The following is a 27,260-nucleotide window of genomic DNA, read 5'->3' as shown; positions in this document are numbered from 1 at the left end:
GGGTTGCATATCATCAGGACAAATTGTTAGGATGGACTTTTGAGAGAAGGTTATTTGTGGTTTATTAATATATTATAAGTAATAATATATTAATATGAAATCATATGTTTTAATTAGTATTGATCAAGAATTAATTTGGAATTAATTTAGTGGTCGAAAGAGACTAATTAAATCTATGGGGACTAATTATGATAATTAGTTATATTTATATGTGTTGGGCTTAGGATCCATGTTGGACCAAGTTTATGTATGGATACATAAAGAGTTGGGCCACATGAACCATGGATCATAAAACCCATGGGTATGGATTTGGGTTATATCCATGACCCTAGAAATCCCACATATAAATAGATACTTCATTGCCCAAAATCGCCACTTGTATTTTTTTAGAGTTCATGGTGTCTTTTGTGTGCATGGAATTCTCTCTCAAGTTCATCCTTTGTCCATGGTGTGTTGTGATTCCATTTGAGGCTTCCACACTATTGGGGCTAAGCTCTTTAAGGCCAAATACACCAAGAATTCAAGCTCCATCAAAAGGTATGTCATGCTAACTAGTATATTATATTTTTATGTTAAATGCATGCTAGTTGTAAGATTAATACCTTGGAAACCATTTGCATGTATAATTAGTGAAAACATAGATCCAAGGTATTTAGGGTTGTATGTGCATCATAGGATGTTGTAGTATATCAAAGCCCAACAGTGGTATCAGAGCCAGGTTGTTTTCATTTATACTTGATGCAAGTTGCTGGAAAAAACTGAAAAAAATCGAATTTTTTGCTGTCGGGACAGCAGACTCGACGAGTCCAGTGATGGACTCGACATGTCCATGAACAAATTCATCCAACTCGTCGAGTTGGTTCATGCACTCGACGAGTTGGACCCCTGACAGCTTATCTTCGAGTTTTTTGGCCTGTTTTGGATTAGAATCATTACCGCAAAGTGTTTTTGTTCATAAAATTTGTTTTTTGATACTATGGTAATGTTTATTCTCATCCAAATAAAGGATAATAATCAAAGTTTCAAGTTTTATACATGTTTATATGATGCTTGAAAAATGTTGATTATGAATGTTCATGTTTATGAGTTTGTTTAGATTAATAGGAAAAATTATGAGATACTTGTTTTCAATCCAAATTAATCTAGAAGTTGTTCATAATATGTGTTTTTGTAACTTGTCCTCAAGTTACATGAAAAGTCACATTTATGAATTTTAAAACTCATAAAATTTCCATAAGTTATGAAAAAAATGAAGAGTCACATTTTTTAATGCTTTTAAAGTCTTCCATAACTTGTCTACAAGTTATGGAACTTGAAGGGTTTTTTCCATTAAACCACTTTAAAATTCATAAGTTATGGAAACCATAAGTTTTTGAATTCTTCAAAACTTGTCCTCAAGTTTTGGAATTTGTAAAGTCAAACCCCATATACACTTTAATTCCAAACCCAAGAATTTTAAAAGTTAAAGTTCAAACTTTATGGACTTCATTAAATTAATTAAAGTGTCTAATTAAAAGAGTTAATAATTCCATAAAGACATGGTTTAAGTTTAATTAAATTAAAAGTATAGTTTAATTAATAGATTAAACCACCAAGTATTTTAAATGTTTAAAATACACCCTTATACTATTATAATATTAATAGTTAATACTTATATATATATATATGTATAAGAACAAAGTCAGTCTTACCGTTAGTAGGCCTCATTCACGAAGCCGGTCTATAAGGGGGGTATAAGGTTACTGCCTATAAAATGGCAGTTTAATGGGTGTCCACTCTCACCCACCGCTTCCTTGACTGGTGGAGGGTCGTTAGTCGAACGGGTAGGACAAGGACTATAATTATCCTTTCATTAAAAGTATTAATGATAAATACTAAGTAACTAAACCTTTTATAAATACCCAATCTTAGTTACTTAGGAAAATGTGAATTTGGTGCTAACCCATGAAATTCACACTTTGTACCTTACCAAGTCGTTGGTGGAGCGTGTGTGGGTAACCGGCACACTAACTTGGACTAGTAAGGATAACAAAGGGTGACTTAATGTTTGTCATAGATCGGTGGAGCCCGAGTGGGTAACCGGCACATCGATTAGGTGATAATATTAAGGGTACCAAGTGAATTTGCATGGTTATTCACACCTTGTTTTGTGATCCTCGGCATCCCAGTCACAAAATTTGATAGGGCACAATCGAGATTGAAACATGTCATTGAAAAGTTCAATGAATCTCAAAAGATCTAGGAGTTTCAAATCCAATTAAAACCTAATAATTTATTTCGCTTTTTCATGGTGGAAATTGGTGAATCGTCATTCGCCTACCTTCAAATATCTTATAGCTTGGATTACGACATCCCTCTTCCAAGTTATAAAATATTGTGTTGGGTCCTAGCCTTAATATTTCATATTGGGTGTTATATTAAGGACTTAAAAATCAACTAACTTAAATATCTCCCATTGTAGATGTCTAGTTTAGACATCTATGATCTTCCCAAATCTCTTGGAATTTCACTTCCTCTACCCCTCCAATTATTCTCCCTAACCCACAAGTTCAAGGTCACTCAAGCCCTATTGGCAAGCAAGATCTATGTGTGATCACATCTTGGAGATGAAGTCACATATTGACAAGCCGGGAGAGTTGGGTGTCAAAGTCTTGAGAAAGTTGGATGTTCAATCACTTTCTAAGTCACATAGTGAGTTCTTTTGGGACTACTATGTGACAGACCATGACTTGACCCTTAATGATCTTACCTATTTTCTTGGTGCTGCTGAATCAGAAATGATTTGAGGACTAGTAAAGCGAATTTGATTAGAAGATCAACTTCCCAAACCTTCTATTGCCAAAGGATAGGGCATTGGTTGCGAAGCTGCCTAATTTACCTGAACAATCATAAGGTTGGTAAAGTCAAAGAATTTGACCCTACTTCGGGTAAAGTGCACTATCTAACTCTATTAAGTTCCTATTTGAGATTCTTATACATGGTGTGACCAGATCACATTTTGATGTTTTGTAGAATCGAAGAGAGAAAGCTTAAAGGAAGTATATGCTGATTTTGATCGCGAAGATGGATTTCGATCGCATGGTTCGGTGATCAAAATTGTGAGTTGTTGCTTAAGAGTTATGATATATTGCTTAGGAATAGAGAACAACAAATTTTTCATATGCATTTGCAATGTAAGGATAAGTTTTTCCGCAAGTTTTAAATAAAAGATAAGGTTTTATTTTATTTATTTTAAATATCCTTACAGTGGCATTTGTGAAAAATGGTTGTTTATATGATTCCATTGATAGCAATATTGGAAAATGGATTTGATTCTTTCGGATGTGGTAGTGTCATAATTTACCAAATAAGGAAAGATTCTCATCACCCAAGTTTCAATTGGACGGAAACTTGGAATCATACAAGTTGTATGATGAATGAGAATTTTCATCATTGTAAAATTAAGTCAAGTGAAAGGACTAAGGGATTGAGTATACATTCGTGTGCACTGGTCAAGTCCACCACAAAGATCGATAAGACTATTCGTCATGATTTACTAAAGTTTAGTAAATATGGTTATACTTACAAGTTTAAGTATAATTCTGAAACATTGGAAAATATTCGATGTATGGTAGAACGAATGAGAAGAATCAAATTAGGCAGAAAGATAAAAGTTTCTCAAATCTGAAAAGATGGGAGAGTACTTTAGTATCATGTTTTATGATCATCTTAATGATTAAGATACCATATCACAAATGATCCTCTAAGGACATCTTAGTGCTTTCTTATGGCTAAGAAGAGGAGTCATGAATTGTTGGAATGGTTAAATCAAGAAGATGAGTCATACTTCGTTCCAAAAGCAAAGTCTTAGAGTCATACTCCAAGATTGTAACTTGAGTGACACATCTTAAAAAGGTTTATTAACACCGGTCAAATGTAAGAGTAAAATGTTTTCTACTCTTGTATGTTTGAAATTGGTAAGTTGTGATGTTTTAGATAAAACAGAGACCAACTTAGGCCAATTGCGTGAAGTGTTAGTCTTGATAAGAATCCGCACTATCCCTTGAATATTTGTTTTGACAAGAGAGTCTTATATGTCAAGAGGACAGTGGGAGTCTTAAAGGTCTTGAAAGTTTCAAGAACTAATCAAGGATAAAACCTATAGTTCTTCACTAGCACACAACTTGAGGTTTATAACCTATCGTGTTGACATTTCTGTGCCCATAACTACTTGGAAGCAATGGTAGGCCCTTGGGCTGCCAGGTGGCAAGAATTTAAGACTGCACAAGTTCAGTCCATATGAATTTGAAATTGTCACTAACCTTGTCTTGTGATTATGGTTTTGACAAAATTCACATGGAAAGGAACACATACACCATAAAATCTAAGTGTCATAAGGTTTCTCTCCGATTCATGAAAATGATGGTGAGGAAACACTTTCACTAAGTAGTTTTTTAGTAGATAGCAATTGTGACATTTGCATTCTCAAAGTCGTTAATGGAGCGTGTGTGGGTAACCGGCACACTAACATAGACTTGTGACAAAATGGAAAAGGTCTAAACAATTGAGACTATGATTACGACATCCATTTTCATAGTTCTAAAATTGCTTAGAATCACATGTGAGCTATCTAAGGAAAGGTGTATGATTTTGTTAAAGTTTTATCGAAGCATCTTGTATCAGAAATTTGAACTTTGGTAAGAAAGTCAATAAAGTATTGATTTCTAGAAGTCCAGTTGTTTTCTAAGTACATGTCAAAGCTAGTGGGAGCATAAGTGTTATGCTAATAATCATCATGTTAGTGGGAGCATGATTATTATGTTAAGTGTTAATTATAGAAAACAAAAGGGTTTCAATTGGGAAAAGTTGTTTTGCTATAATTAAGGGAGAGGAAATTATACTTCATTTCAATTCTAAAAGCTTAGATTGAGATTTTGATCATCTTTAGTCAGGGATATATATATGAATTTTGTGTTGGAATGGTTCAACATAAGGAAATTCTATATATATTGCGTTTTCAAAATTCGATTATGATTACGGCATCCCTCTTCATAGTCAAATTTTGAGAACATGGCAAATAAAAAATATTGTAGCAAAAGATTGGTCTAGTATCATGTCTTTATGTGAGACATCATGAATCGTGTCCCATATGCTTCAGATATAGGATCGATTGCATGTGCTATAATATTTATACTTTCTAAATTTTCTGAATGCCTAAGGCATTAAGATCTAGAATTGGATATGACTAAAATGATTAAACAATTATCGAGGACAATCTAAGGTTTACCAAAGATTGGTTGCTCAAGGATAGTTGGAAGTATAGTGTTAATTTTTGGAAAGGACCATAATTGACATATTCTGAAAAGAGGAAACTCTTGTTCAGAAGTGACAGTCAAAATGAGAATATGGAAATATTCCCAAAGGTAGAAGTTGTTCATTCAATCTGTGTAAGATTAGGAAACTTAATGCAAGAAGGTTGTTCAAAGCAATGTACTTTTAATTTCAGACTTTGGTTCCATGGAATGCTCTCCATTGGGATACTCTGTAATGATTGTTGACAAGTCTTTGTGACTTTGTGCATAGTCATTACGAGAGGATCAATGCATATAAGTTTAGAATCTAACAGATTTCGTTAAATGGTAGGGATTTGGAATTCTTACATTTACGATAAAGATTTGGGATTGTGAAATGAGCATCATTGGAATCATGTTCAATTGATCTATTTCACAAAGTAAAGATCATAGATAAACATAGTGTGCATACTTGATGTATGGCATGACTAGTGTTTACAAAACATAGTTTACATGCTTGGAGCATGGGACAACTATTGTTTTAATTCAAGTATAAAGTTGATTATTTGAAACATTATACAATGAATAATGAGTAATCAATATGGTGTTTAAATAAAATGTGTTTTATTTACTCTCAAATGTGCTTGGGACCATAGAGGATTAGTATTATCCTTGTGTTTCACTTTGCATGTTTTGACTTCCAGAATAACTAGGTTATTCTTTCCAAATGACTAAGTTATTCAAACCATCCACAGTCGATAATATGTTGGAAGTAGGTATTAAGGCAAGACTGTCATGAATCGGGTTTGTAGATGTCCAAGGTAGTGGACATAGTAAGAGTTACTACAACATTCATGAGTACTCCTAGAATAGGGATTCGAGTATTGGATTCAACCCATGCTCATTTGAATCACTTCATGGATTTTATCACGAGTGATCATGAGACGATAATATCTTATATTCTTCAAACCTAGAGATATGAGTTGTTACTATGAGTTGGTTGTACATTGATTGCAAGAAAACGCATTCGGTAACTCGATGTTATAAAACGTGCCTTTGTGTATGATTCAACAAGTAGTAGAACAAGCCATATGAGTCGAAGTTTATCCATTCCTTTTACCTTCGGGATAAAAGCGATATCTGTGGGCCCCTCGATAATTTGGTGATGACAAACGTAAGTGCTCGGCCGGGCTTGGACTGATTTGATTTGTTCAATTAGTCAGTCGTCATAAATCGGAAATCGGGAAACAACAAATGGACAAAGAGAATGATTATAATCCATGTCTCAGTCCATATGATATCTAGAATGGAGGAATATATGATCCCTTATCTAATGGACATGTCATTTGATTTGTTCAGAGTTTGACAGCGACTTTAAGAGCTACGATTGCTAGTCGGGATCTTGGAGTCATACTTGAATAATAGTTTTAGACTTATCCAAGTGGGAGACTGTTGGATTAGGTGTCTAAGCCCATAACTATTATTGGTATGTATTCGACCCGAGAGTAGCATGGTCCATTTGGGTTGCATATCATCAGGACAAATTGTTAGGATGGACTTTTGAGAGAAGGTTATTTGTGGTTTATTAATATATTATAAGTAATAATATATTAATATGAAATCATATGTTTTAATTAGTATTGATCAAGAATTAATTTGGAATTAATTTAGTGGTCGAAAGAGACTAATTAAATCTATGGGGACTAATTATGATAATTAGTTATATTTATATGTGTTGGGCTTAGGATCCATGTTGGACCAAGTTTATGTATGGATACATAAAGAGTTGGGCCACATGAACCATGGATCATAAAACCCATGGGTATGGATTTGGGTTATATCCATGACCCTAGAAATCCCACATATAAATAGATACTTCATTGCCCAAAATCGCCACTTGTATTTTTTTAGAGTTCATGGTGTCTTTTGTGTGCATGGAATTCTCTCTCAAGTTCATCCTTTGTCCATGGTGTGTTGTGATTCCATTTGAGGCTTCCACACTATTGGGGCTAAGCTCTTTAAGGCCAAATACACCAAGAATTCAAGCTCCATCAAAAGGTATGTCATGCTAACTAGTATATTATATTTTTATGTTAAATGCATGCTAGTTGTAAGATTAATACCTTGGAAACCATTTGCATGTATAATTAGTGAAAATATAGATCCAAGGTATTTAGGGTTGTATGTGCATCATAGGATGTTGTAGTATATCAAAGCCCAACAGTTGGATACCCTGAGGAGGGAGAGCTTGTATCCGAAGTTCTCCAAGTGCGAGTTCTGGTTGCGCGAGGTGCAGTTTCTGGGGCACCTTGTCAACCAGAACGGGATTTTGGTCGATCCGGCCAAAGTAGAGGTCGTGATGAGATGAGAGGTTTCGAAGTCTCCATTTGAGATTCGGAGTTTCCTTGGATTGATAAGCTATTATCGGAGATTCATTCAGGACTTTTCCAAGATAGTCGTACTCTTGACCCGGCTGACGAAGAAAGCAATTGTATTTCGATGGGGGCCTAAGCAGCAGGCAGCGTTGGAGACATTGAGGCAGAGATTATGTGAGGCGCCGATTCTCGCCCTGCCAGAGGGCGTGGAGGATTTTGTAGTGTACTGTGATGCATCCATTTCAGGTTTGGGCGCAATGCTGATGCAGAGAGGGCACGTCATCGCCTACGCCTCGAGGTAGCTGAAGCCTCAGGAGGCGAACTACCTGACGCATGATTTGGAGTTGGGGGTGATCGTCTTTGCCCTCAAGATATGGCGACATTACATCTATGGGGTCCGTTGTACCATTTACACGGATCACAAGAGTCTGAGGTACCTCATGGATCAGCCGAATCTGAACATGAGGCAGCGTCGGTGGCTAGATGTGGTGAAGGATTACGATTGTGAGATCCTCTACCACCCGGGGAAGGCCAATGTCGTGGCCGATGCTCTTAGCCGCAAGGCGGCCCCGATCAGAGACGTTTGCTTGCGGGTGATAGTGGTGACTTCGCTGGTGGACTAGATCTGAGGCCCAGCAGGAGGCTATGAAGGAGGAACATCGGAAGAGCGAGCGTATTGTAGGACAGGTTTCCTCCTTCGACTACGATAGTCGTGGGTTGTTGGCACTACACCGTAGAGTGTGGGTTCCATATCATGGAGGGGTGCGCCAGATTTTGATGGAGGAGGCGCACAAAATCCCGATTCTGGATTCATCCTTGGGCGACGAAGATGTACAGAGATCTTCGTCCTGACTACTGGTGGCCCTGCATGAAACGGGATGTAGCCTGGTACGTCGAGAGGTGCCTGACATGCAGGAAAGTCAAGGAGGAGCACCAGCGGCCTCACGGCAAGATGCAGCCGTTGGACATCCCCATGTGGAAATGGGAAGATATTACCATGGATTTCATCACCAAGCTTCCCAGGACCGCACGGGGAGTGGATTCCATATGGGTCATCGTGGATCAGTTGACCAAGAGTGCCCATTTCGTACCTATCCAGGAGAGCATTTCGGCCGATAAGCTGGCCGACATCTATATTCGAGAGGTTGTAGCTCGACACGGAGTGCCAGTCTCCATGATTTCTGACAGGGATGTGCAGTTCACTTCCAGATTCTGGAAGAAATTCCACGACGAGTTGGGTACTCGTCTGCACTTTAGCACCGCCTTTCACCCGCAGACGGATGGTCAGAGCGAGCGGACCATCCAGACTTTGGAGGACATGTTACGGGCATGCGTTTTAGACTTCGGTGGTAGCTGGGATACCTACCTTCCCTTGGTAGAGTTTTCCTACAATAATAGCTACCACGCGAGTATCGACCCTCCTCCTTTCGAGATGTTATACGGGAGGAGGTGCAAGACCCCGATTTTCCAGGGTAAGGTTGGGCAGCGAGTCATGGGGAGTACCGAAGTGGTACTCAAGACGACGTAGAGGATCCAGCAGGTCCGGAACAGGCTTCAGACTGCTCAGAGTTGACCGAAAAGTTATGCCGACATGCGTCGTTCGGACCTGGAGTTCCAGGTCGGGATATGGTTCTCCTGAAAATGTCACCTTGGAAAGGTGTCATCCGGTTCAGGAAGCAGGGCAAGTTAGGTCCCAGGTACATCAGTCCTTTCAGGGTTGCTGCCCGGGTAGGCAAGGTGGCATATAAGCTGGATCTTCCATCCGAGCTTAGTCATATTCATAGCACCTTTCACATCTCCCAGCTGCAGAAGTGCCTGGTAGACGACTCCGCAGTGGTGCATCTAGAGGATATTCAGGTGGACGACAACCTGAACTACATTGAGCGACCAGTAGCTATCCTCAACCGGAAGTCGAAGGACCTGAGGAACAAGAGGGTTGAGTTGGTGAAGGTGCAATGGCAGCACCGTAAGGGATCAGAATGGACTTGGGAGCCGGAGGACGAGATGAGGGAGCACTACCCCGAGCTTTTTCCAGACGCAACAATAGACTTCGAGGACGAAGTCTAAAATGAGTGGGGGAGAGTTGTAACACCCGATTCCCGGTATGTATTTTTAAATATAAGTAATTGCATTTTTACGTTGGGACTCGGTGAGTTGGAGGCCTAACTCGTCGAGTAGACTAGACTCTTGGATGCGGGATTTAAGTAACCTACTCGACGAGTCGGAGAGCCCGACTCGGCGAGTAGGACTGTCTGGATGAAACCCTAATATTTAGGGTTTGCACCCAATTTAAGAACCTTATCTTGTCCCAACCCAGCCTCCATCGTCCCTCCCAGTCCAGAAAAGCGCTAACTCGAAACCCTAATCATTTATTGAGTGTTCTTGAGCTTTTTGGTGCCATTTTGTGTGTATTTGAAGTTTGAGAAGGGGAAGGAAGCTTGAGAGATCAAGAGGAAACAAGAAGATCCATAGGTTTTGGCACATTTCAAGCTCATTTGAGGTATAAAGCTAAAACCTTGACCATCTATCTCTTAGATCTCTAGTTAGGGTTCATTCCTACCTTTTCTAAACCGTAGAAGTGCCATTTTTGGGATTTTGTGGTTATAAAGGGGTATGAATTCAGATCTGGAACCATTGAGGGTTCCTATGGCATAAAGGTGCCAACTTTATTGCCATAAGAGCCCCATGCATCTTGTAGACTCCATTTTAGGGCCATTTGAGCCAAATACCCCATGCATAAACGTCAAGTTTGTAACTTTACGTGTACTATGAACCCTAGGAGGCCATATCTATGTTTTGGATGTGTTCAACCCGATTGAAATCAACTGTATGGACATGGAATTTGGGGGACTCGACGAGTCGGGGTATGGTTCCCCAACCCTTTTCTGCTTGGATCGAACTAGTTGAGTCTAGAAGAGGACTCAACAAGATACATGTGAAATTGGACCTGGAAATCATGGAACTCGGCGAGTTCAAGAAAGAACTCGGCGAGTTCAAGGCAAGTCCCAACTGCATGAAGGCGTACTCGACGAGTTCATAAGGAACTCGGTGAGTCCAGGGCTAAATGTGTCTTCTTGCATGAAGAAGGACTCGACGAGTTCAAGGTTGAACTCGTCGAGTCAGATGAAGAAGGTCCCGACTTTGTATGAAGGAGAACTCGGCGAGTGCGTGCAATACTAGGCGAGTAAGATCGAGGTTCTAGTGTTTTGAGGATTTGGGGACTCGGCGAGTTGAGTCAACCAGAATTTAACTTGGACCCAGAGTTGACTTTGACCAAGGTGTTGACCTTGACCTTGACTTTGACCAGGAAATGGTAATTAAGGAAGATTGTTGTGTGTAGGATCTGAGAGGGGTTGTTTCCGGCAGCAAGGACAGTTCAGACACTTTACGACATTGAGGTGAGTTACCTTCCAGTAGGAGTGGGTCTACGGCCACAATGCCAGCCCACTAGTAGGAGTTGGTTGATAGATGATTGTCTTTGTGATAATTATCTAGGTTTGCTACTACCTGATATGTTTTATGTGATTAGCACGATAAGATATATGTGATAGTGGTAGTAGGGGGATTAGTCCCGGTTATCGATTGAAAGATACCGAAGGGGTCGTCAGAACCCACACATGTCTAGTAGTATGTTCATGATATGTTCTTATGTGGTAGTGGTAGGGGTGAAATAGTCCCCGCTCAGCTCCCGACTACCGGTTGAAAGATATCGAAGGGAAGTCCAGCTTCCGATTATGCCAGTCAGATACCGGTTGAAAGATATCGAGGGATAGGCAGTATATGTTTATGGTATGTGGTATGATGGGGGAACTCACTAAGCTTCGTGCTTACAGTTTTCAGTTTGTTTCAGGTACCTCTTCAGCAAAGGGGAAAGAGCCGGCACGGTAGCAGCGCATCCCACACTTATGATTTCCGCAATTTGAGATCCATGAGATTGTACTCTGACATTATTACTATTTTATGTTATGGTTTTTGAGACACGTGACTAAGGTTTTATGAAATGATATGAATCGTTGATGTTTTTCTGTAAACTGTTTTATAAGTTACTTAATTAAAAACAAAAGTTTTGGTCTTGAAAATTGGGATGTTACAATATATATATATATATATATATATATATATATATATATATATATATATATATATATATATATATATATATATATATATATATATATATATATATATATATATATGTGTGTGTGTGTGTGTGTGTGTGTGTGTGTGTTTCTATTTTTGTTTGTTGTTACATTGTAAATTTGTAAGATGATAATTTATTTTTCAAGTGCAGGTTGCTGATTACGGACTTGTAGGTGATCTTTTTGAAATAATACCCGAGTTGATAGAGAAGCTCCCGGAGAAAAAATAACTTACCAAAAAATTATTTTTATGTCTTCTTTTGTCCTATCTCTAAGAAGATATTGTGATTCAACTCTCTATTTTTGTCGTCCGTTTCAAAAAAGTAAATTAAAATTAAAACCTTGTAATCCTCACCGTTGTAGTCGTGTACTCCTTTCTTTTCTTTTGGTTGTTTTAGTGGGCATGTTCAATATAATGTGCACATTCATGATTCATGTAAGTTAATGTTAATAAAGAGTATTGAACCCAACCCACAGAACCAAAAGAACAATGATGAATTTAATAGATTAGGATTAGGATTAAGAAAATGAATTTGAATATGGTAAAATTTTAAATGTCGGGTGTGTCGTGTGTCATGTATATTTATTAATTTATTATTAAATACAGGTGATTGAAGGTCTTCACTTCCGTCCATGTCAGAATTCGAGTTAAACGGAATATTCAATATTTAGGTTATGAATTGACAGGTGTTATAAATTATAACCCTCCATGTTTACTGTCATTTTTAATATACCTTATTTTATTTTACAAACTATACTTGTTCTTCTATAAGAATATTAAAAAGAACATTGAACTATATACAAATTAGGGCAAAGATTTATTGCAAATATTCAAATATTTATAAAAAAGCCATTTATCATATTGACATTTGTAAGTTGAGGATACCATGGAATTTTTATTTTATTTTATTTTATTTGAGTTTTTGTAGAAAGAACCATACCTTTTACTATACCTAGACCAAGTACAATAAAAAACCATGCTTAAAAATTGGTTTTACAATGTTTAAGAATAAAAATTGTATAAGTTTATTAAAATGAAACTTATGTGATTCGAACGTGACAAACTTTAATTCGAATGTTAAATCTCAAGTGATCATCAAAATCATCTTGTAACTGTTAAATTTCATTATTTTATCAGTGCTTATTTTTTTTTTCTCTAAAATGTCAAAAACTTAATAACATACTTGTAACATGTCGGAGTAATTATTATATTGAACTACAAAGTTACATGTATTCGTCCAATGATGATTTGCAACATATTTTCTTGGTTTACATATATACCCACATTAAGCAAAATTAAAAAGCTAATTAACTCATGCTTATTATGAAAATGCACATTATATTTCAACATGGTTTTGGATTTATTTACTTGTTTTGAGTTCATTATCAGGGATGAATCAGTTGAGGAGTGATAAATTTCATCAATCTCATTATATAGATTTTTGGATTTCTTTTGAAAAATTGATCCACTTTCAATGAGCCGTTCATCAAAGAAAAAAAAAATTCAAGAAAAATAGTTGGCCAATGAAGATAAAGGTACTAAACAAAGCCCTCGTTTCTTCAACACCATATTTGGATTAACCTTTCTCTTGTTTCCTTCTTCACAAAACCCAACCTTCTCCTACAAAATCCAATCCACATTTACAAACAACTAATTAACCTTTTGTTCCATCATACCTAATTTTTTTAATTCAAGATGTTGTGAAAATGGAAAAATAGCACAACCCTTTATAAAAAGCAAAAATGTCAAAAATTATAACGGTTTTTTTTTTTTTTTCATTTGGGTAACACGACCAAAGAGGCCACGATTCATTTAACTAACCTGATCAGAGATGTCTACGACTGTAGTGTTGTTGTTTTTGTTCTTGATTTTCACTTGATCAAAATAAGCAACCTGCTTGAAATAACAAAACATGTGTCAATGATCTTTGTATATAAAGTGACAACCATAAAAAGACCCGAGAAAATGTAAATTAATTCTCGAAAACCTTAATGATATATCAGTGAACCTGCAATATGCCATTTTCATTTTGATTTTGGGTCGAATTACTACATTAAATCCCATTAATGAGTTTTAATGGTCTATGTTAAATTGTTGAAAGATAATTAAACGCATGAAGTCTAACCTTGGGACTACATACAGGAGAACTAGCCGTATCTTCTAAAGAATCATCAACCATTACTCCAATGGTTTTCCTCTTCTTGAACCTCAGTTTCTTATCTTGATCATGATCATTTCGGATCTTGTTGATAGCCGAAGAAGAAGCAACATGAGGCACTCGAGAATTTAAGGTTTCATCATCACAACTCATGATCATTTCTTCATCATTTTGCCATAGAAACTCCTCGAAGTAACAGGTCCAGCTGCTTTCTTCTTGCTCATCAGCTAATTCATTCATGGATGTTTCTTGAAAATTCTTCATGTTTTCAAGACACATATGTATATATATGAAACGAAGAGTGAATTGTTAGGGTTTGTCGCAAAGCCCTTAATTCTGGGTGTGATAAGTGGTATTATATATAGAGCTAAGGTTTCATAAATTTAAGGAAAAATAAACTTAAGAACATATATGTGTTGGAATCTCGATTGTAGTGAGGGAAAGTTTTGACCTTTGTTGGTTGTGATTCTTGAATTAGATTATCATTAATAGACCATATTTCAAACCCATTTTCTTTCCACTAATGGTTTGAATGGGTCACCTTTTAAATTAATCTTTTAAAAAACTGATGTACGGATAAATTTTGTTAAAAATTATTCAAGACTATATCCTATCTTGTGAGTATATACTGTATATTATAGGCCGAAGACACATTTCGTAAGAAAACAATTATTTTTCTGTTACTTTTCTCTTTATTATGTATGTTATAAAAAATTAAACAGATGGTTTTGTTTTCGATGCCACTATAATTAATGAAAATGGGCGTTTGACCCTCGTATGACTTTAGATGTGCTGACAAATCGTTTTACTTGAGAGTTGAGATATAATATAACGTTTTGGATTTTACACTTCTTGCAAACATTATTATCATCATGGGTATGACATCACCCACAAATTCAAACGATCCTAATTGTTGTGGATTAGCCTATGACTTTATGAAACACTTGTCATATTTTGGTTGGTAATGGTTGACAATGGTTTTATATATAAAATATTATATTATTAATTTATTATATCCATTTCATCACTCTATCCTTCTATATTAATTATTACCGATTTTTGTAATCTTAAAGGAACTTTGCAACGCATAACTTAATGTTTATTGAATAAATTTGGTTAATTAAAAGTTAAATATTGTTGACTAAGTTTGCCAATCTATTGTAGGGATGTTAAATATATATACCACAAAAAATCAACATGTGACTAACCAAATCAATAAAATTGGTAACCAATATGTTTGACAACAAACATATTTTCTTTTCGGAACCTCTATATATATATATATATATATATATATATATATATATATATATATATATATATATATATATATATATATGACCTAACTTGCAAGACACTAAAAGGCAAGGAACAAGTACAATTACAATATATATATATATATATATATATATATATATATATATATATATATATATATATATATATATATATATATATATATATATATATATATATAAAGGACCTAACTTGCAAGACACTAAAACGCAAGGAACAAGTACAATTACAAAGTTATAATTTTGGCCGATAGTACCATACAAATCAAATAGTCTCGGTATAGTAACCCTACAACTCACAATTTAATTTTTATTCGCTAGATCTTTATTATTTCATTCTAATTCTAATATGCCTTTGAATTTATGGAGGACTATGTTTTGACTGCAACATATTCAATCCACAAAAAAGGTAACGAGTTAAAGTATTCGACCACCATTCCTAATATATCGGATAAGTACAATCTTGTAATATCGACGTGTCTGAGGGTTCACTATTATTAAGAGATAATAAACCTACTAATAATGACAATATGAATTACCCTCTTGATGTTGAACTTGAAAAGGTCTAGTCATGATAGGAGAGTACCATCTAGGTTTATGGATTTTATTATTAAAGATAAACATAAATTTGGAATTGAAAAAGTTGTTGGGTATGGTAATTTAAATCCTAAAATTATGTGTTTTTATATCTACTTTGAATAAATTTGTAGAACCTAACAATATTTACAAAGCTATTGATGATGTAATTTGGATTAGGGATATAAATGAGAAAATGAAGGCCCTATAGAAATGAGACTTGGATTGATACTCATTTACCCAATGGTAGAACACTCATTAGTTGTAAATGAATCTATAAGGTAAAATATAGATATAATTGTGAGATAGAAAGGTTTAAGACGAGGTTGGTTGTAAAATATATAACAAAAGAGAGGGTATTGATTTTGTGAGACCCTTTCTCATGTTTTAAAGCTTGACACATTTAGAAAACTCATTAGTTGTAAATGAATCTTTAATGTAAAATATAGATATAATTGTGAGATAGACAAGTTTAAGTCAAGGTTGGTTGTAAAATATATAACAAAAGAGAGGGTAATGATTTTATGAGACCATTTCTCATGTTTTAAAGCTTGACACATTTAGGCGTGGTATAAGTATGACTATAAATTTTAGATGCAAATTTTAATAACTTGATGTCAATAACTTTTTTCTGTATAGATCCATTAAAAAAAAAGTTTATATAAAACTGTTGGATTTGGTGTCTAAGCCCAGAACTATAATTGGTATGTACTTGACCCGAGAGTAGCATGGTCTATTTCGGGTTGCCATCATCAGGACAATTTGATAGGATGGATATTTGAGTAAGAAATTATTTGTGATTTATTAATATATTATAAGTATAATATATTAATTAAAGAATCATATTATTTAATTAGTATTGATCAAGAATTAGTTTCAAATTAATCTAGTGATCAAAAGAGACTAATTAAATATGTAGGGATTGATTTGGTAAATCAATGATTCTTATAGTGTGGGCCAATTGTTGTTTAGGATGGGCTAAACCAATATGGTGGTCCATGGATAGTCCATGGAGGTTTAACCCATGGATCCTAAGGAATATGAAAGGTCATGGGTAGTAGGGTTTGTATGGATGTAACCCTAGACCTAGCCACACTGTAAAAGAGACCCATAGTCACAAAAATCGGCACCCCATGCATTCCAAGTAGAGTGAGAGCCAATTTTCTGCTTCATAACTTCACACTCAATATTCTCCAATTGTTCATGATGTTTGTGACTTGTTTGAGGTGCAACACTTGAGGCACTAAGCTCTTAAAAGGCCAATGTCTACAAGCTACACCAAAGAGGTAATCTTCTAACTCATTTTTATGATTTATATGTCAATTGTATGTGTAACGCCATGTTCTGAAAGTATTCGTTTATCGATTTCAGAGCCCGAGATAAGGGGAGTTTCGGTCTTTTATGGGATTTGAGTTTTAGGCGAGGAGGTTTCGGGCCGGGATATGTTGCTAGAAGCGTAGTGTTTCTCGGCACATTTTCATGGATATAAAGTTCGTCAGAAACGGACTTAGAATGAAGGAGTTATAACACTTTGAAGTTACTGACATTAATGGTCCCTTAATGGAAGAAGTTGGAAAGAAGGACCATGCATGCAAAGTGGAAGGCGCGTGGGTACGCCCAACGTAAGCTGGGTTACGCACATCGTATAATGGGAAATGGTCGCGGGTGCCTTTGGCGTACGCCCATCGTACAGTATGTACGCCCAGCGTACGTCCAGAGTCCAGAAACCCTAAATTTAGGGTGTACCACCATATAAAGAACATTATACCCTCAAGATTTAGCCTCCATTCCACCCTAAATAGGTGTTACGAAACCCTAAACCCTCTTGAGAGTTCATAGAGCTTGTAAGGCCATTTTGGAGTGCATTTTAGTGTTCTTGGAGATGAGTGATCATCTTGGAGTCTCATTGATCAAGGAGGAGCTTTTAGATCCAAGTTCTCTAGCTCATTTACAAACATCAGAAGGTATAAAGCTTCTATCTTTCCTTATAGAAGTTTAGATCTAGGTCTAAGGAGCTTTGGCCCTTTTTAGGTCCAAAGAATGGACCTTTATGATGAAACCTAGTGTTTGAGCTTAGGGGTGCCACCCTCAGAGCTAAAAAGGTCCCATAAGCAACAAAGTCTCCATCTTGGACGTCTTAATGAGTTCGTGCATGAGATCTAGCCCTCTTTATGGAAGAAGAATGTCATTTTGGGAGTTTGGACTTGTTTGGGCCGAGTTAAGTCACAGAGTCAGTGACTTTATGGATTAAGACATGGAAAAGGACCAGGATTTGTAATTGTAGCCTCTAGAGTGGAGGAATAAGCACTTAATGGAAAAACGACTTAACAGGGGGGTTACACTGAGCGTACGTGCAGGTACGCCCAGCGTACTCACCATTGGGCCTGTACGCTTAGCGTACGCAGATGTACGCCCCGTGTAATCTGTCTGTATGGGCAATGTGTTATTGGGCCTCGGTTTGGGCCATACTTTGGGTTCTTGGGCCTTAGTGGGCCATCAGTAGTCAGATAATATGGGTCAAGGAAATAGTTGGGCTTAGAGGAAGGCCCAATAGAGGGAATGGGCCCAATTTAGCAAATTGGGCCATTAGTGGGCCACTAGTGGGCTTGGGAAGCTTGCATAGTGTTGGGCCTTAGTTTTGGGCCTTAGATGTGGACAAAGTTGGTTTAGGGGTAGAATGGTCATTTTACCCCAGAAGGGTTATTGTATTGGACTAAGTGATGTTTGGTATTGGTAGTCGGGAAGCCGAACGGTCAGCAGTTCGGGAATTTTCCAGTCAGCAGCCAGAGGAGTATCAGAAGGGTTCAGCAGTGCGAGGTGAGTCTCCTCACTGTGCGTATGGGTCTACGGCCACAATGCTGGCCCATTATGTTTGTGTATAGTAGGAAGACTCGGGGGTTAGCCCTAGGCATTATTATGATATATGTTCCGGATCACGATCCGATACCGGGCGAGGCCCGGGGAATGTAGTATGCTAGTTATACTTGTTGTCTGTGTGATACTTGTATGTGCCTGGTAGAGAGGTGAGTGTGGGCGAGGTCCCGTATCTCATCACTATCCGAGTATGGACGGGGTTCCGTATCTCATTAGTAGCAAAGCAGGGGTGAGGCCCGAGTTAGGAGGGAGGTGAGTGTGGGCGGGGGCCCGTATCTCACTATCAGGAGGAGCGTGGATGGGGTTCCACGACTCATCAGTAACAGGACAGGGGCGAGGCCCAAGTTAGGCGAGGCCTTAGAACAGGAGTATAGTAGAGTATGTTTAGCTATTTGTTATGTGCTATGTTATATGTTTGTATGTGTTTAGAGGGCGAGGCCTAGAGACAGGCGGGGCCTAAGAGAAATAGATATGTATACCGAGCGGGGCTCGAAGCCAGGCGGGGCCTGAGGTCGGGCGGGGCCCGATGTAGCGGGCGAGGCCTAGTGTTTGCAGTATCCACAGTGTTTGCAGTATGTGGATATGTGTGGTATGTGGTACGTTGGGGAACTCACTAAGCTTCGTGCTTACGGTTTTCAGTTTTGGTTTCAGGTACTTCCGGTAACAGAGGGAGGAGCTCGGGGTGATCGCATGGCACACACCGTATTTGTTTATCCTGAGACGTTTTACTCTGATATAAAAAGAATGCGTTTTGGGATTTTACTTTGATTGGATATAACACTTTTGTTTATGAATGAAATGGTTGATAACTATGCTTTTACTAATGATTTAAAAAGAAATTTTTGGATCGTATTTTTAAGGATGTTCCAAGTTGGTATCAGAGCCTTGGTTTGAGGGATTCTGATACACTCTCGGCTGTGTCTGAACTCCAACTAAGGACTTGGTATGAAAATTTTCAAAAGTAAAATCATTTTATAAGAGAGGTTTAAAAAGAGAAAAAGAGAAAAGGGTGTGGTGCATGCAATCAGCCGAGTTCAAGTAAGTTCTCCCAAATTACCCATACAAGTTTATGTTATGCTATGTTAGAAATGCATGCTAGATTAGGACTAAGGATCTAGGAGGATGCCATATGTACCTGTTATTTGTGTATCAGCTTTATGTGTTGCATGTTAGTACAAATTCCTGAGTAGGGAATAGAGGAGTATGATTGGACTATGTGGTTAGATTTTCCTTTTGTCTGAATGCTACTTGCTTTGTGCTTTGTCGGACTCTGAGTAATGGGATTTAGCCATTAGGTGAACACGTTAAGTCACATGCAATCAGGGTTGAATAATCTCAGAGTTCTGGATTTGGCCCTATTGTGCAGCTGTCGTCTGAGTCTAACCGTTGTAGGGACGAGTGCTTTACTTGAAGGATTATCTGAGCCTTGTCACATGTGATGGTATTCAGGTAGTGGCTAATTGGCATTACGAGGATACCTTCAGTAGCTGAGGACTGGGTGCGGGTTGGAGATTACCCTAGGGCAAGCCTAGGATGAGGGTAGTGTTGGGAGCAATAGTAGTAGTAAGGGACTTGGTGGAGTCAAGGAAATTCTTGAGGACGGTACGGATAGATGTGGAAGGTAGTAGGGGCCCATACTACTGAAAGCAGAGGATCTGTACTCGATTCAAGAAGGGCCGAGATAAAACCAGGGAACTTGTAGTGCGTGTGTGGTCCCTCGGTAGTGATGTGTATTCTGATGGTTGTTATGGTATGTTTTCAGAATGGTGACGTTGCGTGAGAGACCAGTGGGTGGATCAGGCGCCGAAGAGGGATCAGGCTCAGGTTCAGGAGCCGAGTAGCTTGAGGAGCGGATGAGAGAGTTTATTTCAGCTGAGGTTTTGCGCAGTATTCTAGACCAGACTCCTGTGATCTTTGGTTCGGTCAAGGAGGGTCTTTTGGAGCTTCTGAATGAGAAGCTGGGAGATTTTCGTACTGAGAAAATGGCCATGATGGGGGCGCGTTCGCTGACTTTCCGAGAGTTTAGAGCTTGTGGAGGTCCGGATTACCATGGGGCCAAGGACCCCATCGCTAGCGGCAGGTGGTTGGCCGATGTTGCTAACGCTTTCCGTACGAGCCGATGTCCCGAGGGGGACAAGGTCCGACTTGCCTCCTGTCTTCTGAAGGACAGAGCACGGGATTGGTGGGAGGAGGTTGGTCATGCTATTAGGGATGATGCCGCGTTGGACGCGATGACATGGAGTGACTTCTCGACCAGGTTCAAGGCCGAGTTTGCACCAGTGATTGAGGTGCAACAGTTAGCACGAGAGTTTCAGGATTTGCGGCAGACTACAAAGACAGTGGCGGAGATCACCGCCAAGTTCAGGGAGAGGGCTCTTCTTGTTCCGCAGTATGCCGCGGACGAGGAGATAAAGAAGGCCCGATACCACGAGATGCTGAGGAGTGACATCAGGGAGTTTGTGAGCAGGTCCAGCTCCAAGACGCTGGAGGATATGATTGCTCGGGCCAGGGAGAGGGAGATCGATCTGGAGCACCTCAGGAAGAGGAAGCCGGAGAAGGTTCAGGTAGTTGCAGGTTCAGGCAAGAGACCCAAGGGGTCAGATGTGAGATCTAGGGATTATCAGGGCCGCAGTCGTTGTGACAAGTGTGGCAGGACGCACGAGGGTGCGTGCAGGAGTAGTAGTGGTGGTGATTCGGGCTGCTTCAAGTGCGGCCGGACTGGTCCTTTTAGCAGGGATTGTACTACTACCACCACTCAAGGATCAGACCTGATATGTTTCCATTGCAGTCAGAGGGGCCACAAGAAGGCCCAGTGTCCAAGTTTGCTTCCAGCAGGACAGGTGATGGCACCTGCCCCTGCAACCATGAGGATCACCGACGGCCGTCAAGGCCGGGCAGAGGCGCCTGCGGTGGGGAGCAGGGCTTTTCAGCTGTCTACAGTGGAGATGTGTGCAGCATCGGACGTTGCAGGTGTGTACCTTTTTCCTTCCTATCAATTTTTATTCATGATTATATCGTTATGGTACTGCATCTATGTTAGTGAATGTATGTTAGAATTTTATTTTTGTTCGTGTTCGGATCATATGCCATCTGCATACCATGTTTTTTCGGGCGATAGATCATAGTGGTACCCCTTTTGAACTGGTTCTCAGGATGCAGTCACTGTAGCAGGTGTGAGTGGGGTTCGGGAAGTGTTCTGTTAGTCTTAAAGAGCGGTTCGGATTTGATGCTAGTGAGTTTTGGGTCACTAGTAGCGGTAAGCATTGGGTTATTAGAAGATTTGTCATGGGATAATAGGAAGGATCGGGAATCCTTTCCAAGCTGTGAGCTGTAAGGATGTAGCAGGATCAAAGTGGGGGAGAACCCTCCAAGTATTCAGGAGCAGTAGCATGCTAAATCTGGAGGAGTTAGTGACCTTCGAGAAGGAAGGGAAAACAGTCTGAGGGGCTGTGTAGGTAAAGGAGTGCATGAGTTGGGAGTTTGGGAAAATTCCCAACGTTGAGTTTGTATAATCATGTTAGCTGAGGGCTGGTTTGGGAAGCCAGGTCGGAGGATCGCCAATAGGACTCGAGTGAGTCGGGCTATAGATTATGCGAACGTCCGGCATGGGATGCTTCCGGATTAGTAGTCAGTGGCAGAGACAGCATGGAGAGTGTGGTAAGACTGCGGGATAGCCGCAACATTCGTTAGTAGCCAGTTAGAGGAGTATAGGCAAAGGCTCGTATCTCCTAAGTCGGAGGAGTGTGGGCGAGGGCCCGTATCTCCTAGTTAGCATAGTTTGGGCGAGGCCCGTGTCTCCTAGTTAGCAGGATAGAAATCAGGAAAGGATAGCTCGTTGAGATATAGTATGGAGTTGGCCTGCATAGCCCTAGAGAGGTGAGACCTTGGGAGAGGCCGCTCCAAGATATAGTGGGTGAGACCCGTGGGCGAGGCCCGTATGTTGGTAGCAGTGCAGGTGGGACCTGGTAGAGACCTTAGGGTCAAGATAGGGGATTGAGGATACCAGGACTTGTAGAGCCAGAGTGGCAGGGTGGATGGAACAATTTAGATAGCCGAAGTTTCCTTCGGGAGTCGCTGAGAGCGACTGAGCGATTGAGCTTGGGTTCAGTAACCGGTGGGAGTCCGGTAACACAGTTAATGGTAGAATAGTTGGGGACCAGGGTGGTCTCGGTTCATTCGGAAGGCGGATAAGAGACAACAGAGCCTTCAGTCAGGGGCAGTAATGATAAGAGAAGTTGTCGTGGGACAGCCAGTTGACTGAGAAGTGCTACGCTTCTCACAGCAGGGTTAAATAATCTCAGAGGGAAGGGTTTGACCCTGTTGCGCAACTCTTGTATGAGTCTAACCGTTGCAGGGATGAATCTTTTACTTGAAGGATTATCTTATCTATTCGCTGGGATATGATGTCAGCACCAGAACATAGTAAGAAGAAGCATTCAGTGGGTGTCGGTGAAGTAACCAGCACTGCGGATGGCTGGAGGTGTAGTTACAGAAAAGGTATGTCCTTCATAGAGATAGAGAAGGAAGTTGTTAGGGAAAGTTGCCTTGGGAAGGCCAATAGACGCGCAAGGAAAAGAGGTGAACCCCTAGGATGTCTAGCATGGGTACTCGGGGAGTACCGAAAGGAAGGTCGGTTGGATAAGAGCCATGTCCTCAGGATGGTTGGTGATGAGAGTGCTCTCGAGGTGTTATTGTCAAGGATTAATTCTGTCAGGATGACCGGGTGGAAGGTCAATGGAAGTGGTCCTTCGGGGATCGGACCCAACAGGTGATGCATGCTTCGGGAAGGAATTGGTGAGTAGGTTGCATGATAGTAGCCGTAGCGGACTTCGAGGACGAAGTCTAGTTTAAGTGGGGGAGAGTTGTAACGCCCTGTTCCGAAAGTATTCATTTATGGATTTCAAAGCCCGAGATGAGGGGCGTTTCAGTCTTTTATGGGCTTTGAGTTTTAGGCGAGGAGGTTTCGGGCCGGGATATGTTGCTAGAAGCGTAGGGCTTCTCGCCACCTTTTCATGGATATAAAGTTCATCGGAAACGGACTTAGAATGAAGGAGTTATAGCACTTTGAAGTTACTGACATTAATGGTCCCTTAATGGAAGAAGTTGGCAAGAAGGACCATGCATGCAAAGTGGAAGGCGCGTGGGTACGCCCAACTTAAGTTGGGTTACACCCAGCGTATAAAGGGAAATGGTCGCGGGTGCCTTTGGCGTACGCCCAGCGTACGTCCAGAGTCCAGAAACTCTAAATTTAGGGTGTGACACCATATAAAGAACATTATACCCTCAAGATTCAGCCTCCATTCCACCCTAAAGAGGTGTTACGAAACCCTAAACCCTCTTGAGTGTTCATAGAGCTTGTAAGGCCATTTTGGAGTGCATTTTAGTGTTCTTGGAGAGGAGTGATCATCTTGGAGTCTCATTGATCAAGGAGGAGCTTTTAGATCCAAGTTCTCCAGCTCATTTACAAACCTCAGAAGGTATAAAGCTTCTATCTTTCCTTATAGAAGTTTAGATCTAGGTCTAAGGAGCTTTGACCCTTTTTAGGTCCAAAGAATGGACCTTTATGATGAAACCTAGTGTTTGAGCTTAGGGTTGCCACCCTCAGAGCTAAAAAGGTCCCATAAGCAGCAAAGTCTCCATCTTGGACGTCTTAATGAGTTCGTGCATGAGATCTAGCCCTCTTTATGGAAGAAGAATGTCATTTTGGGAGTTTGGACTTGTTTGGGCCGAGTTAAGTCACAAAGTCAGTGACTTTATGGATTAAGACATGGAAAAGGACCAGGATTTGTAATTGTAGCCTCTAGAGTGGAGGAATAAGCAATTAATGGAAAAAGGAATTAACAGGGGGGTTACACTGAGCGTACATGCAGGTACGCCCAACGTACTCACCATTGGGCCTGTACGCTTAGCGTACGCAGATGTACGCCCCGCGTAATCTGTCTGTATGGGCCATGTGTTATTGGGCCTCGGTTTGGGCCATGCTTTGGGTTCTTGGGCCTGAGTGGGCCATCAGTAGTCAGCAAATTGGGCCATTAGTGGGCCACTAGTGGGCTTGGGAAGCTTGCATAGTGTTGGGCCTTAGTTATAGGCCTTAGATATGGACAAAGTTGGTTTAGGGTTAGAATGGTCATTTTACCCCAGAAGGGTTATTGTATTGGACTAAGTGATGTTTGGTATTGGTAGTCGGGAAGCCGAAGGGTCAGCAGTTCGGGAATTTGCCAGTCAGCAGCCAAAGGAGTATCAGCAGGGTTCAGCAGTGCGAGGTGAGTCTCCTCACTGTGTGCATGGGTCTACGACCACAATGCCGACCAATTATGTTTGTGTATAGTATGAAGACCCGGGGTTTAGCCCTTGGCATTATTATGATATATGTTCCGGATCACGATCCGATGCCGGGTGAGGCCCGGGGAATGTAGTATGCTAGTTATACTCTTGGTCTGTGTGATACTTGTATGTGCCTGGTAGGGAGGTGAGTGTGGGCGAGGTCCCGTATCTCATCACTATCCGAGTATGGACGGGGTTCCGTATCTCATTAGTAGCAGAGGAGGGGCGACGCCCGAGTTAGGAGGGATGTGAGTGTGGGCGGGGGCGGAGGCCCGTATCTCACTATGAGGAGGAGCGTGGACGGGGTTCCACGACTCATTAGTAACAGGACAGGGGCGAGGCCCAAGTTAAGAGAGGCCTTAGAACAGGAGTATAGTAGAGTATGTTTAGCTATTTGTTATGTGCTATTTTATATGTTTGTATGTGTTTAGAGGGCGAGGCCCAGAAAAAGGCGGGGCCTAAGAGAAACATATTTGTATACCGAGCGGGGCTCGAAGCCAGGCGGGGCCTGGGGTCGGGCGGGGCCCGATGTAGCGGGCGAGGCCCAGTTTTTGAAGTATATGGATATGTGTGGTATGTGGTAGGTTGGGGAACTCACTAAGCTTCGTGCTTACGGTTTTCAATTTTGGTTTCAGGTGCTTCCGGTAACGGAGGGAGGAGCTCGGGGTGATCGCATGGCACACACCGTATTTGTTTAGCCTGGGATGTTTTACTCTGATATAAAAAGAATATGTTTTGGGATTTTACTCTGATTGGATATAACACTTTTTTTTATGAATGCAATGGTTAATAACTATGCTTTCACTAATGATTTAAAAAGAAATTTTCGGATCGTATTTTTAAGTATGTTACAGTATGCTAGATGTAGGCTTAAAGCTTTGGAAACAATATTGCATGTATAATTAGAGAAAACATAGATCCAAAGCTTTTAGGGTTGTATGTGCACCATAGGATGTTGTAGTATACCAAAACCCCAACAGTGGTATCAGAGCCTAGGGTTGTTTTCAATTATATTTGATGCTACTTGTTGTTTAAGCTTGAAAAATCGATTTTCTGCTGCTCTGGACAGTGGACTCGTCGAGTCCACTGGGGGAATCACTGAGTCCCAACACAATTCTGACAAACTCGTCGAGTTTGTTCTTGCACTCGACGAGTTGGTGCTCCAGAATGCAGATTTTCGATGTTTTTGGCTAGAATTGAACTAGGATCATTACCCTAAGCTATTTTTGAACATATAAACCTGTTTTTGATGTGGTAATGATCATGCTTATCCAATTTATAAGATAATTGTCAAAGTTTCATGTTTTGTATGATTATGCTAATTACATGAAATTTGTTTGATATGAATTATCTTGTTCATATGAGTTTAATCTAGATCATGGACATTATTTGACATGCTTGTTAGTTTATTTGATGATTTTTATGGCCTTTAATGTACTCCATAACTTGTCCTCAAGTTATGGAAAATGAAAAGTTTTCCTTTTAAAATACTTCATTAAACTCATAGGTTATGGTCTTGAAGAGTTTTTTCCATAAATGATTTTTTATGAACTCCATAACTTGTCCTCAAGTTATGGATTTCCAAGAGTCTTTTGATTAATGGCTATATTAAACTCATATGTTATGGATTCCAAAGGTTTTTGAATAGTTCAAAACTTGCCCTTAAGTTTTGGAATTTGTAAATGTAGAGTCTTCTTTTGACACATTTAGTTCCAAACCCTAGAAATTTTAAAAGTTTAAAATTCAACCCTTATACTATTATAATATTATAGGTTTAATATTTATATATATATATATATATATATATATATATATATATATATATATATATATATATATATAAGAGTAAAGTCAGTCTTACCGTTAGTAGGCCTTATTCACGAAGCCGGTCTATAGGGGGGGTATAAGGTTACCGCCTATAAAAATGACAGTTTAATGGGTGTCCACTCTCACCCACCGCTTCCTTGACTGGTGGAGGGTCGTTAGCCGAACGGGTAGGACAGGACATTAATTCTCCCTCATTAAAAGTATAATGAAAATACTAAGTAAGTAAACTTTATTAAATTCTCAATCTAAGTTACTTAGGAAAAATGTGGAATTGGTGCTAATCCATGAAATTGCACTTTGCACCTTGTTAAGTCGTTAGTGGAGCGCGTGTGGTCAACCGACACACTAATCTGGGATTGACAATGTGTGGAAAAGGGTAACTTTATGTTAATCATGGATCAATGGAGCGTGTGTGGTTAAC

At 39.6% G+C, this 27,260-nt stretch overlaps 1 protein-coding gene and 1 pseudogene across 3 annotated transcripts; one reads left to right on the top strand and one right to left on the bottom strand.

Moving 5' to 3' along the window:
* LOC145111011 (electron transfer flavoprotein subunit alpha, mitochondrial-like) overlaps positions 1 to 12,034 on the top strand; it is a 72,347-nt pseudogene extending 60,313 nt beyond the window's left edge.
* Positions 12,035 to 13,052: 1,018 nt separating this feature from the next.
* LOC145116951 (vascular-related unknown protein 1-like) lies at positions 13,053 to 14,357 on the bottom strand. 3 transcript variants are annotated; one of them, XM_079053249.1, is made up of 3 exons: positions 13,911 to 14,357; positions 13,607 to 13,681; positions 13,053 to 13,405 (listed from the first exon to the last, which is right to left on the bottom strand). In XM_079053249.1, exons 1-3 carry the CDS (start codon positions 14,220 to 14,222, stop codon positions 13,289 to 13,291), a joined length of 504 nt encoding a protein of 167 aa, XP_078909375.1. In that variant the 5' UTR covers positions 14,223 to 14,357; the 3' UTR covers positions 13,053 to 13,288. The 3 variants fall into 3 exon arrangements, with proteins under 3 accessions (XP_078909375.1, XP_078909377.1, XP_078909376.1); XM_079053251.1 differs by having other exon boundaries at positions 13,607 to 13,678; positions 13,926 to 14,357; XM_079053250.1 differs by having other exon boundaries at positions 13,607 to 13,678; positions 13,911 to 14,356.
* Between the last annotated feature and the right edge of the window lie 12,903 nt (positions 14,358 to 27,260).

Source organism: Lactuca virosa, chromosome 5 (genome assembly GCF_052849685.1).
Source record: "Lactuca virosa cultivar CGN04683 chromosome 5, Lactuca_virosa_CGN04683_v6, whole genome shotgun sequence".
Lineage (NCBI taxonomy): Eukaryota > Viridiplantae > Streptophyta > Magnoliopsida > Asterales > Asteraceae > Lactuca > Lactuca virosa.
Note: the sequence above shows the minus strand (reverse complement) of the source record. Positions and strands in the feature narration are given on the sequence as shown.